Source organism: Corvus brachyrhynchos, unplaced genomic scaffold (assembly GCF_000691975.1).
Source record: "Corvus brachyrhynchos isolate BGI_N302 unplaced genomic scaffold, ASM69197v1 scaffold146, whole genome shotgun sequence".
Lineage (NCBI taxonomy): Eukaryota > Metazoa > Chordata > Aves > Passeriformes > Corvidae > Corvus > Corvus brachyrhynchos.
The window spans coordinates 1,734,082-1,746,793 of record NW_008238960.1 but is presented as its reverse complement, the minus strand read 5'-3'; the positions used below and the strand labels follow the sequence as shown (position 1 = coordinate 1,746,793).

The window sequence follows — 12,712 nt, the reverse complement described above, 5'->3', positions numbered from 1 at the left end:
GCAGGGCAGGGAAAGCGGCTTTTGGGGTCCCGGCGTTGTTTCCAGCAGGAAGAAAGAACGGCCAAAAAGAAAGAAGCAGCAGCTCCTTTCTCTGCAGCTTCTCTCTCCGGACGCTCAGAGCGAACTGACCCCACACCCAGGTGTAGACAAAGGAGTAGCCAGGCCCGCCCCACTCCCCTTTTTGTCTTTCTTAAGTACAGCTATTTGTCCCCTAGCAACATGCATATGGGAGAAAATTCCTTTAACAGGAAAAAACTAAGACTAAACTAAAACCCCAACAGTAGGGTTCAAGAATTCCTTGTGTAGAAGTTTATAATCTGTTGTCTGTAAAGTATCTGTTCATAAGAGTCATACCATGCATTATGTTTGGGGTTTTTTTTAAGGTACTGTCTCCTTTTTCTTCTTTTAGATTATTGAATTTGGCATGGTTTTATTTTCTTCTCTTACCTGAAGGCTCTACTGGGAAAGCTGTTAGTATTACCTTGATTCTTTGAAGTGATTGGAACAAGTCTCTTGGTGGGCCTCATCTTTAATGTGAAAAAGAAATTTTTGCATAATCTACAAAGTTCTAATTATTAGGTCTAATAATGAGGAGCAATTTGAAGTAGATTCAGAGTTGTCTCGCTAAAAATTTAGAAATGATCCTCAAATCTATCTTAATGCATTCATGAGCAAAGGATGGCTTGCACATGTTCATTTGATTCTGACTTTCATGTGGGGCTTGAGATGTGTGGCTGGCCGGAGTTGGAATGGAAACTTGCATAGACTTGAAATACCTCAGTCTAGCAGCTCTCTTTCCAGTGATAGAAGACCTAACTTGGAGCAACCTGTCTTGTAAGGAGTACCCAGCTGAGAGGACTGGGTTTTCCATGCAACTGTTGTGGTCCATGTTGCCATGCTGTCACTGCTCTTGTATATATGATGGCTAAATATTAAAATTCCCTAGGGTGTATCACCATGTCCCGCAGCCGTAGGGAGGAGGAGAGAAGATCCAGCAGGCAGGAATTGTGCAGCAAGATTGATTTATTTAATTATTTTACAAACTCCTTTATAGACTTTTTTCTTCATAGTCTAATTGGACCAAGGATCAGCCACCCCTTGGGGGTGATTGGCTAAAATCCTAAAACATCCATTGTCAAAATATTTTTCTACTGTACTATAAACAAGGTTTCTCAAGGTTGCAGGTGTTTCATTGTTTATAGAACTCTGCTACTGTCTTCTGTGAGAGAGAAGTCTCTCACAGACTTAAAAAATAGCAAGAAAATCCTTGCTAGCAGCATTTTTGTATCCACAGCTAAATGCAATTTAGCTCAAATATTTAACTTCAGCTACAGTTCTGATTGAAGGTTTCCATTTAGCTTTACACAGCCTTCTTCTGTCTGCCAAGTAAAAGGAAATTGGAAAAATTATAAATCCTCTGCTTTTTGCTTTAATGAAGTCCCGTGTTAAATCTTCATAGCTGGGTCTGTTGTTTCTTCCTGGCTCCCAACAGTAAAGGAGAATGTGCTTTTCCCTGCTAAATTTTAATTAAAAAATTATCCTCTTGTTTTTCACATGCCTATTGTAACCTGATGGTTTTGTCAACTCCTTTGACTTGCACTTTTCTGTGTTTAAGCTTTATGAGATACCAAGCCTTTTATTCCTGCTTCTCCTGATTTAGTTAATGGAATGTCCTTCACGTTGATGATTATTGCTGCTGCTAAAATCTTGGAGGCAAAACGTGCTCTCAGTGGATTCTGGTATATTTGGCCATATGCTTTTCTCAGCCTCCTTCCTCTGTGAGCTCTGCTTTCATCAAAAGAGGAAATGCTCCTTAAGTCTTCTCTAAGCACTCTTCTTTGAGATGTATATGTATTTTTTGTATTACTGGTCTTTAGAAATACTTAAATGCATTAGGAAGGTTGATGGGGACAGTGAGTTCTGCTGTGCTGTCAGAGCTCTCAAATCATGGAGCTGTTTAGTCACTATTCTTATTTTATCTGAAAAGTGAGAATTTTTTCAGTGTTCTAAGCATTGTCTATGGCAGACTTTTTGATTTAGTCATTACTCTGAAGACGTAAATAATGCACACCATCTTTTTTCTGTATCACTGGGTTTCTGCAAAAAGAGATTGCTAGTATGCATCAGAAGAATAATGGAGCAAGGTGGTGCATCAAATCCTATTAAATGGAAAAGATTAATGTTTTTGAGTATCCTTCTGTATATCTCAAAATAATATAAATCAGTAAGCTAAAATTTGAGAATGTGAATATGAATGTAGATTTTATTTTAACTTGAAACATTGTTTGGTATATCTGAGAATTCCATAATGTTTTAATAGAGATAAAAATTCTTAAAGCATACTGAATCAATACTGCAATTCAAAAAAGATGCAATGTGATCAAGCTTGGATTAAAAAACGTCTGAGTTCTTGTCAATAAGGAATTGTGATGAGTTTAAGGGTATCATATTGACTGTGTATTAATACATGGTATCCTATAAGACCATCAGCTGATTGTTTAGAATGTAAATGAAACTGTTGATGGATCCAGTGACCGATGGCTTAAATTCCAATTAATCAATTGCTTCATCGGTTTCTTAATTCAGATCAAATATCTCAAGTGCACACAGTTCTTCCCTGGTCTTCAGAGAAATTAATGCTTTTAAACTAATTTAATCAGTCTTCTATAAATGTGCATCCTCTGGCATGGTGATGTAGCTTAAATGCTTAGGATGTTTCAGGTGTCTTGCGGTTTTGTTCCCCCTTAGAAGCTATCATAATTGAAAGCTTTTTGTTAGAGTAGTAAATGAAACTCTGTACTCCAATATGTCATCTTGGTGCTGCTATTCACCTTGTCATCTGCTTAAAATTTTCATGCACATAGTCACTTAAGTAATATAAATGATTTAAAAATTAAGCTGTTTGTAAATGATCTGGTGTTAGGTGTTTAAAGTCAGTTTTACTTTTGCTGGGTGCATTCTAGTAACCCATCTCTTTCAATGTTTTTCACTTAAAGCAGAAAGGCTGGTAATATTGCCAGAAAATATAAAGCTGTTTATGACACCGCAGTTCCACGTGCCCTGTTTCCCACTGACCCATCAATTAATTCATCAACACTTGACACAAGCTCTTCACTCTGTCACTTACACCAGTTGATCTTAATTTGATTGCCGTTAAAACCTTCCTTTCCTGGTAACCGTTGTCAATTATACAAAATAAAATCAAGTATTCATAAGTAGTCTGTAATAGGATATAGGTAGACAGATTTAATAATTCAGTTTTGCTGAGGCTTGAAAGGCATTAGTTTTAGCTGTTGTTCTCATTTGTAAAAAATTCATTGGATGCAGCTCTTGAGAGAGAAGGCAGACATAATTTTATTTATTTAGATTTGACAGAGAAGAACCCAGACATGCAGTGATGGTTTAGCATTATCTCTGTTTAAGAATAACTGACAGGAATTCTTATCAGTTACATATTATAGAAAGTAAATGTAATTTACTTTCATGGTTTTTTTTTTTACTGGTTTAAGTGCACACATTCTAGGATTGGTTTTTGACAATATCTGTAATGGAGTGTGGAATTCAACCCTGCATTTATGCAGGAAGAACAATACCTTTTCAAGACTGGGGTGCCTGGTCTTTAATATGCTTGTAAAATATACATATTCCTGTACATCTTCTATATACAACTAAATTACAGTTGCTTCCCTCTGATGCATCTTCATTGCAGTATAACATTAAAATGTGCGCTATGGCATATTTGAATTATACCTATAAGTTTACTTTGGTCCTTATTGGCAAGTCAACTTTTTAAGCTTGCTGATAATTGGCAAAAAATTTGCAAGCAGAAATCTATTAATTTTAATTTTTTCTGAGAGAACATTAAATACAGTTTTCAGAACTTCTGTGTTAATTAACTTCTTATACACTGTTTTTCACTGTGTACACTGATGTTTGTAACAAATACCATGTGTGGGTTGAGCGGTAAGACTGTGGAAGGGATTTGAATGTACTTGTGAAATCTAAAAATGGAAATATTTAAAAAAATAATTTCACTTGTAAAATGCTGATTAAAAAGGCATAATCAAAGACAAGATCTGCTCTAAGTGATTGCTCAAAGCAAGAGCAGAAAAAGTGAAGGATAGCAGTGTGGAACTCCTTTTATAATGTGTCATTTACTTTGTCGCTTTTTAATGCTAGTCAGAATGAGTTATTCCTTAGTGGGGTTTTTTTCCTGAATTGAGAATCCTCTTGTATCTCACCTCATGACTTAGAACTGCTTTCTCAGACCCTTCTTCCGGCCAAGAGCTAGGAAATGAAAATTAAGTTTGGACACAGGACAAGTTGGATACTTAAGTTTGTTATGTCAAAAAAACCATCTTAATTTCTCATGTTGCTATTTGTCAAGAAACATGGCCAGTCCTGGAAAGCAAGTATTAGCATATTTTAGCTTTAAGTATTAGCATATTTTCCAACCTTCTCTTTGTAAAAACAAAGCCAGTAGACTTCATGATCAAGAAGGAAGCAGAGAGAAAGCTCTTTCTTTTCATCATGCTACTCTACCTGAACTTTTTTGCTTGCCATTTTCAGTCTGATTTGCACGGAATTTCTGTGAGTCAATGCATGCATTTTGAGGTATTTGGATTCAATTATGCAGTCTAGGATTATTCAAGAGTATTACTGCCTAACAAAGAACATTAGGTCATACTTGTATAAATGGTAGGATGTTCTGTGTCTGCCTGGTTATTTAAGGACACTACTAGGCTACTAAGAAAAGTTTAGTAGTATACAACAGAACAGTCTTTGCCTAAAGCATCTCTGAAAGAAAAATGTCTATGATATGCAGGAATGTATGTAATGTAACAAAGGTTTGATTCTGCAGCAAACGAAATCAACTGTTGAGATTTCCTTTCTACATGTATTTCAAATATTAAATCCCATTGTAATTAAGATGACATGATTTTTTTTTCATTACAGCTTTCCATTAAAATCAGGCGATGCAATTTTACGTTGAATAAATTATTTTACTTTTGTGAAGTAATTGCTCTTAGTCTGTCAATACTTCTATTTTGGATTTCCTGTGTTAAATACACTTTCTATAAAAACTACTTGTTAAACAGACTGAATATTAAGCTAATTGTTTTAAGGAGAAATTATCCATCTTTCTGCTTAACAGAAACAACATTTCCAAATCAAATAAAATAGGAACAAATAATTTAATTAATACACACCAAATTTTCTTTTCTGAGTGACTTTCTTAATAAAGCCCAGAAGCTAGAATACATTTAAGAAAATATGTAACATCCCAAGTAATAGCTTGTTTTCAGAAGCCTATTTTATAAACTGTATTTAATACTCTGGAGTATGTATGTAAAAATAAAATTTACGTCCTTGATAGTAACACAAGTTCATATACATTATTGTAATTTCAAGAATTTAAAGACATCCACATATAAATAAATTAATGCATAAAATATGATTAGCAAGGTCAGTAGTAAAAAAAAATGTAGATTAGGTTATCTGATGATGGTGCATAGTATTAACTAAGAGAAAGCTTATGATGTAATTGTGTTTTACTTGATTAAGAAGCTTCCCTTTCTGGTTTGGCGAAGAATTTTTTCCCTTTTTTTTCCTCTCTCCTGCACTTTTTTTAAGGTGAAAATAAAACCGCTTTCTCGAAGGATGATCTGTATTTAGTTTGAGAATTTTTGTTTAGGGCCCTTTTCTTCAGGATTCCTAGAGGCAGGTGGGTCACTGATGCATGTGCACATGTACACCATTCCCAGAAGCATTTGATGCGTACACGTCCTTCAGGTATGTTCTGACTGAAGCCTTAAGTCCAGCACACACTGAGGAAGGAGAATTCTTCCTGCTTACTTGATATTAACAGTACCTTTGTTTGACAAAGCTAGGCCAGGCATATCATGGCCCTAAATTAGTGCCATCATAGATGAACTTTTTTATCTCTATTTCAGAACACCATAAAAGCTACTGAAATAAACATTGTTTTTCTTCAGCATTCTACTAGCACATAAAACAGCTGTAACGAAAGATATTTTTATCCATAACATCTCAAACATAAGTAGGAAGTCTGTTAATTATTATCAATGTATCCTTATAATGTGAAGTTACATAATTTCAAGTTCTTAAAATTATTTTCATCTTTTGTATTGAGGGGCGGTTTTTCCATGGAAAAGCAACCTTAGGGTAAATTCTGGACAGGACTCAAATAACTGAGCTCTTGCTAAACCAGCAAACCAGAATTGTAGTCCCAGGACTTTCCTAAGCATTCAAGTTTGAAAGTTTCAACTGAAATGGTTTCAAAAATCAGTTTAGTTGCTACTCGGGCACCACCTTGCATGCACTTGCTCTACAGTGATTTCTGACTGTCTTCAGCTGATTAGGCTAAATAAATATTACATACCTGTAAAGTAGTTTAAATGTGCTTATGAAGTTTGCACCACTTTTGATTAATGATTAAGCTATTTAGGCCCAGTGGAATTTCCTTGAATCAACCTTAAATTCTAATTCAGATAATTCCAAAATTTTCACTTGAATGATGGAAATAAGTCAGATGTTCACAATGTACAACTTTGTCTACTAATTTTGAACAACTGTATAGTTATGGGAAATGAGCATCTGAGTCCCTCACTGTATAAAGTAAAAGTTTTAATTTTGTGCATTCTTTTTTATACATAGCCTTATGAAAATTTCTCATGTCCAGTGTGTAATTAAATTTTTCTTTTTCTTTTTTAGTTTTTTCTTTTTGTAAACAGCTACTTTTGATTGGTAAATACTTAAAATGCTTAATGGTGTGTCCTTAAAGGAGCACAAACGTTAAAAAATTTCATTCTGTGTGTGCTGTAAAATAATTGTCAGGTTCAAGAGTTATTTCTGTATTCAGAAGGAATGCAACTCCTGACATGTATAGATCATTTGGAGATTTCTTTTTTTTCTGGCAAGTCATATTCAGGTTAGAAATGTTAAGAGGTTTTTAACACTGGCCTAAAGCATTCTGCTGAAGTATGTAACATGATTTTTACAACTTTTTTGTGGGGGTTTTTTGGTTTTAATTTTGTGACTGGGGGAGGAGGGTGCAATGCTTCCAAGCATTTTAAAATGAAAAAATGAGAATACTTATTTTTTTCAAAAGACTCTAAATTTTAGAAGTTTTGTGTACTGCTGACTCAAATACTTCTCAAAGTTAAGCTACATGTGGCTTCCACAGAATACACAGTGGGGAATATTTAGTTTTACAAAAATTCAAGGTTTTTGGTAGGGGTGAAGAGTTGTTTTTATACTTTCTAATTACATATTTAATCTTCCATGTTTATAGCTTAGTTAAGCCAAGTTATTTTAGAGAATAAGTAAAATTACTTAGTCAAATCTACTGCAATATTTGAGGTAGAGAAGAGGATTGTATTGTTTCGGTTTTGCTTTTGTGATCACTATTGAAAGCTGACTTGGCAGAAAGCAGTCCCTTTTTCTGGATAAAAGGGAAACAGGCTATGAGATAAGTTATTGATGAAATTAACTGCTGAAGTGAAGAGGAAATGCAGCTGGCCAATACATGTCATAGTGTGAGCTCTATTAAATGAATATATGTGCAGTCAACCATTCACAGCAGCCACACTGGTCTTGAACTGCATTGATCTATAGTATAATTCTAAATGAAATTGATGCAAGAGAGCAACCATTGACAGCAAGGGTAAAGAGAACCATGAAATGTCTTGTACAAGAAAAGTATGATGGAGAGTAGGCTCATCTATGCCATGGACAGAAAGTGCGGTGATATCATGATATTTCTAGGTGTTCCTAGGTACTTCACACTTTATTATAATGCAATGGATGTCACTGACTCTTCAAAAAGTGCTTCATAGTATTTTATTTCTAGAAGAAAATCCATAAAGAATTCTGTTAAGAATTTAAAACCAGCTTTTCAAGAACTTCAGACACAGCTTTGTAGCTTGCATCTCTGAGCTTTGGCTGAAATTTAGTTGTGATAATGTTTTCTGAGAGCTGTTTATATTAACATTTAAAGGTTTGTTTATTTACAATGCACTTAATATAAATATAGCTGTTACATGAAAGAAGCTTTCATGTAACAGCTATATTTATATTAAGATTACATGTTACATCTAAGATCCTTTCGAGTCTGTTGTGCAAAAATGCTACCCTTTAGTCAGATACAATTTCAGGTGACTTCTCTCTCATGCATGTCCTTTCAGATGGTTAGCTCATGAAACTGCTTAATTTGCAGGCTTTGATGGATAAACCATTATGTTCTGTTAGACTTTACTTACACCAGGGTCCACGTGTCCTATAGAATAATCTCCCTCTTAATTTATGTTCACTGGTAGGTACCCTTTCTTGACATACTGCCTTGACACATTCTAGCAGACTCTCTTCTTGTCTGTCATAAGACTCAAACCTGGATAAACTCCTTTGCAGTGTTTCCTTCCACTTAATTGCTACCACATCACTTCTAGGGGTAAAATTACTTCCTTAGTTTTTATTGGATTGGTTGAAATACAGAAGGAAATATGGGTGTGTTTATATACATGTCTGTTGAAATTTATGAATAACTTGTAAAATCTATTCTTTTCACACCCATAGCACCCAGTAACAATAGTGTATACTGTTTAGCTGTAGTATAAAGGAAATTGTAAATACTACTTCAGAAATATTTAAGGCTTCTCTAGTGTAGCAATTGTGAAGAGTGTTGCTAAGATTTTACCACCTTTTTAAAAGGAATGGTAGTTAATTTTGTATTTTTTAATAGATTTGCAATGCTTCTGTGTGGTCTTTTTTGCATCTTGAATTAATAATGTATGTAATACTACAGACTTGACAGTATCAAACTAGTTATGGGGGTGAGGGGAGGTTCTGCAGTGGTCTCTGTTTTCTGTTCCTTCAATACTGGTCTTCTGTCTGTACAGCACACTGATTCTCTTCAGTGTATGTCAGTCTGTATCTTGAGCTTCCCTCATATCTTAAGTACTTTGCATGTGTCGACAGGTTTCTTTAGTCTTGGATCACTGATTGTTGCAGATGATTCAAAATTACTTATTTTAAGTATAGTACATTCAGATCCACGTTGTTTTGAATGCTGTCCATGTTAAGGACTTATTTACATTTTTTTTTCAGAGAAGCCAGGAGACAATAAGCAATGAAAGTTTGTGATGTCATACCAGCAAGGAGAAAAAAAATCACAGGCATCAGTTAATTATTCTGTTGTGTTGGAATTGTACAAGTGACAGAATTGCATGAAGAAATAAAACTAAACCTATTTCAACTCCAGTTGGAGTTGTATCTCATGATGATAACATTTGAAATCCTGTTTAGAAACTTTGAAGAAACCTGTAAAATAGAAGCTACCTCCATTCATAAACAGACATATTGTTAATTTTATTGGAAAAACTAGTAAATTGTGTGATATCTAAACCATTCCTGGAAGAAAGCACACAAACACTCCAAAATACAAATCCTTTTATACGTTGCACATTTATTTAAAAATGTTTGTAAATTGTGTTGTTTTCACGCTTCTAAATGTTTTAACCCAAACTGAATTTTTGAAATTAAAATAATAATTTGATGTCTCTTTGTAACTTCAAGGTTCATGTTTCATTCGAACTGACCAGCTGGATGGAGAAACAGACTGGAAACTGAAGGTTGCTGTCAGTTGCACACAAAGATTGCCAGCTTTGGGGGTAAGCATTCTCTTTGCTTTTAAGTTATCTTCTATATGTGCATATATTTATCTGTTATCTAAAAGATTGTTACAGTTACGTAAGTGTTGAAAAATACCTGTTACCGGCGCCTTAGTTTTTACAATAAATAAGACAACAGATATTCCACTGGATGCTGAACAAGAAGTTGGTTACACAAATATTCCAGGTTTTCCAACTGAAAAGAAACTGAGTCAGAATTGGATTTTTATCTTTTAACTTAGTGGTTCTCGGTGTTGTCCACACTGAGATTCACACTCTCTAGAAGCAAATCACAGTTACAGTGTTTTCAACCAAGTGTTAGACTGCAAGTGCAAACTATTCTTGTCTCAGGAACCATTGCTTTAATCACTTACTTGTGAGCTTGGGAAACAATAGTCTGCTCCTGGAAGGTGAAGTGCTTTTTGTTGTCAGCATTCTTTCTGGTCTGACTAGGAGCAATGTGCAGGTTCTTGCAAGCAGGGCTCTCTAAGAGTGGCCTGAATGTGGGTATCTTTTGAGTGCATATATGTGTTGTGTCACAAGTAAATCTAAAATCATGAAAAGGGACACAGGTGTGTGTGCATGTATATATACACATCCAAAATAGACACATACCTACAAAAGCAAATGTGAAATTGTATAAAAGTCTCCTTTACAAGAAGCTGAATTATTTCCCTTGCACTGGGAAAGCTTGCTGTTACACAACACTGGCAAGTTGGCTTGGTATTCGGAGATCTCCTTTGACAACATATTCAATTGACAAGCTTGTGGAAATTTACCTCTACAGAATTTCTGGTGTTTTGACACTAAATCTTTTAGGTGTTTTATTAAAGGCAAATATACCTTGAGTGGACTGTTTATATTGCATCTCAATAGGAAAAGTATTAGATTATGTGCCAGATCTTAGCAGGTCTTCTGCAGTTACACTTCCAGAAATTGAGTTGCTGCCACACTCATATTAGCAAAAAGGAGAGGTTTTTTCCTGTGTTCATATCTGACTATTGGTTTCACAAGTGACAGGAGAAGGAAAAAGTAGTTACATTGCACTTTAGAGGATTGAGAACAAGGCTTGGAACTAAAGGTTGGTCATGCCAAACAGAGATGCCAAGTTAGGCTTCAGGTCATGAGTTCTGGTCCAAGAACAGACTTCAACAAATATTCTGTAACCTGCAGTTTGGTATTTGTAATAAGGCTTTTCTTGTAGTTCTTAACATTTAATCATGGCCTTCTCATGTTCTCTCATTGAAAGAAAATCATATACAAATTCGAGACAGATGCAATGTGTTTGACTAAAATACAGTCAACTTTCTATCTTGCTTTTATTCATTTATTTTTAATTTAGTAGTACTTTTCCAACGGTTACACATGTTCAATTTTGCTGTTATGTTTTGTTTGTCTTTTTTTTGAAAACATCACTGACCACAGTTGCAAATACTGTGCAAAGCACTGCCTCAGAGTTTTATTTGCTGGTTATAATTTTGATGTTTTGAGATTAGACAGTTTGGTGTACTGAGGCTGATGAAATCTGGAAAAAGTTACAATGCAGAGGCTTCTCTACCCTATCCTTTGGAAAAGAAAAAAACCTTTTTCATTAACTTTTTTTTTCCTAAAAATCCAACTCCATGTTTGAAGTTTTTCCCTTCTTGTTAGGAAGAAAGTATGGAATTAGCTTTCTAGCTTTCATGTTAGGTGGAGCATGAAGGTTTTGTACTGTAATTTTTATATTATGTTCTTTGATTTTTATTTTTTTTTAAACAATTATCAATAGACTTGACACAGCATTAAGCGTCTATGGAGATAATACAAAATTATGGTTAAATCTGTGCAGTATGATTTGGAAAACTAAATGATTGTACTTTTTTAGACTGGTAAATCAGAAGTGGTTGAAGTTGGGATGTCTGTATTTGAGTGGTGGGACATGCAGCCTCGTTGTCTTGCCGACATGAAGGTTCGCTTCAGATGGTGGTTGTTTTGGGTGTGAAGGGGAGTGAAGGCAAGATATCACCAGGAAATTATTTGTGCATCTTAGAAACAATACAGAGGAGTCAACTCTACAATATAATAACCATTTCTTCCTTAGTTGTTTCCACTTAGAGCTGTTAACCTCACTCTAACTGATTTGGGCTTCTTGCAAGATCTTTATACTCTCCCTCTTGAGCTGTAGGTGATAACCTGAGTTGTATCATAAGTGCGGTTAATCAGGAGCTGCTTCCACTTAACACATGTTTCCTGGCTACCAGCAGCATATGAAAGCCACCAAGCAGTTGATGTGCCTCTGCCCTTTCTCACACCACTCAGTTATTGGCGCTTACCCTTGCTAGACAAGGCTTTGTTTGCATTAAGCTGACATTTCATCCTGAAGTAACTGACGCTGGGTGTAATACTTCCTGCCAACTAAACTAAAATACTTCGAAACTTCTGTTCTATGGGGTTTGGTCAAACCACTTACACTTAGTGGTTCTTTATTGAGCTCATTTTAAATGGCTGCTCCCAGCAAGTCTTAGACTGTTTGCAGTGCTCATGTTATACATCTACTTTGCTCCTAAGCCCCATCTGTGTGACTTACGTTGGTGGAATGGTAGCCTAATGCACCCAAATGTAAATGGTTTTTAAAGGGTTCTCATATTTGTCACAGAAAACAATGCTCAGTGCCTATCGCAGAATACTATTTCCACTCCTGTGGAAAAGCACATTGGTAATTCTTGGATTTCTGCAAAGACACTTTTACCTTTACTCAAATGACAGTGATACGCAGGAATATCAGTCATGTAAAGAAACTCTGTGGATAGACAACTTCAGAGATTGGTATGGAGGTCTAAGCAAGCTATGAATATCAAACTAACAAAAAATAGCATTATGAAATTATTTTACTGTAAGTATAAATTTTGTGCTTTATAATAGAGTCAATAAGCTATATTTTTATGTGGGCCCTACAAGAAGTCAAAATGCAGTGTCCAGAATTATGTCTTTATAGTTACACGGTTGGGTTCCTTTCCTGTACAGCATGCCAGGCGGATCGTGCA

The 12,712-nt window shown here is 35.2% G+C and overlaps 1 protein-coding gene across 2 annotated transcripts in view; it reads left to right on the top strand.

Annotated features, from left to right (window-relative positions):
- ATP9B (ATPase phospholipid transporting 9B (putative)) overlaps nt 1–12,712 on the top strand; it is a 145,915-nt gene that overhangs the window by 44,888 nt on the left and 88,315 nt on the right. For both annotated transcript variants that reach the window (XM_017738617.1, XM_008637125.2), the window contains exon 7: nt 9,595–9,689. In XM_017738617.1, the coding sequence (XP_017594106.1) occupies nt 9,595–9,689 (95 nt within the window). The remainder of the gene's footprint in view (nt 1–9,594; nt 9,690–12,712) is intronic.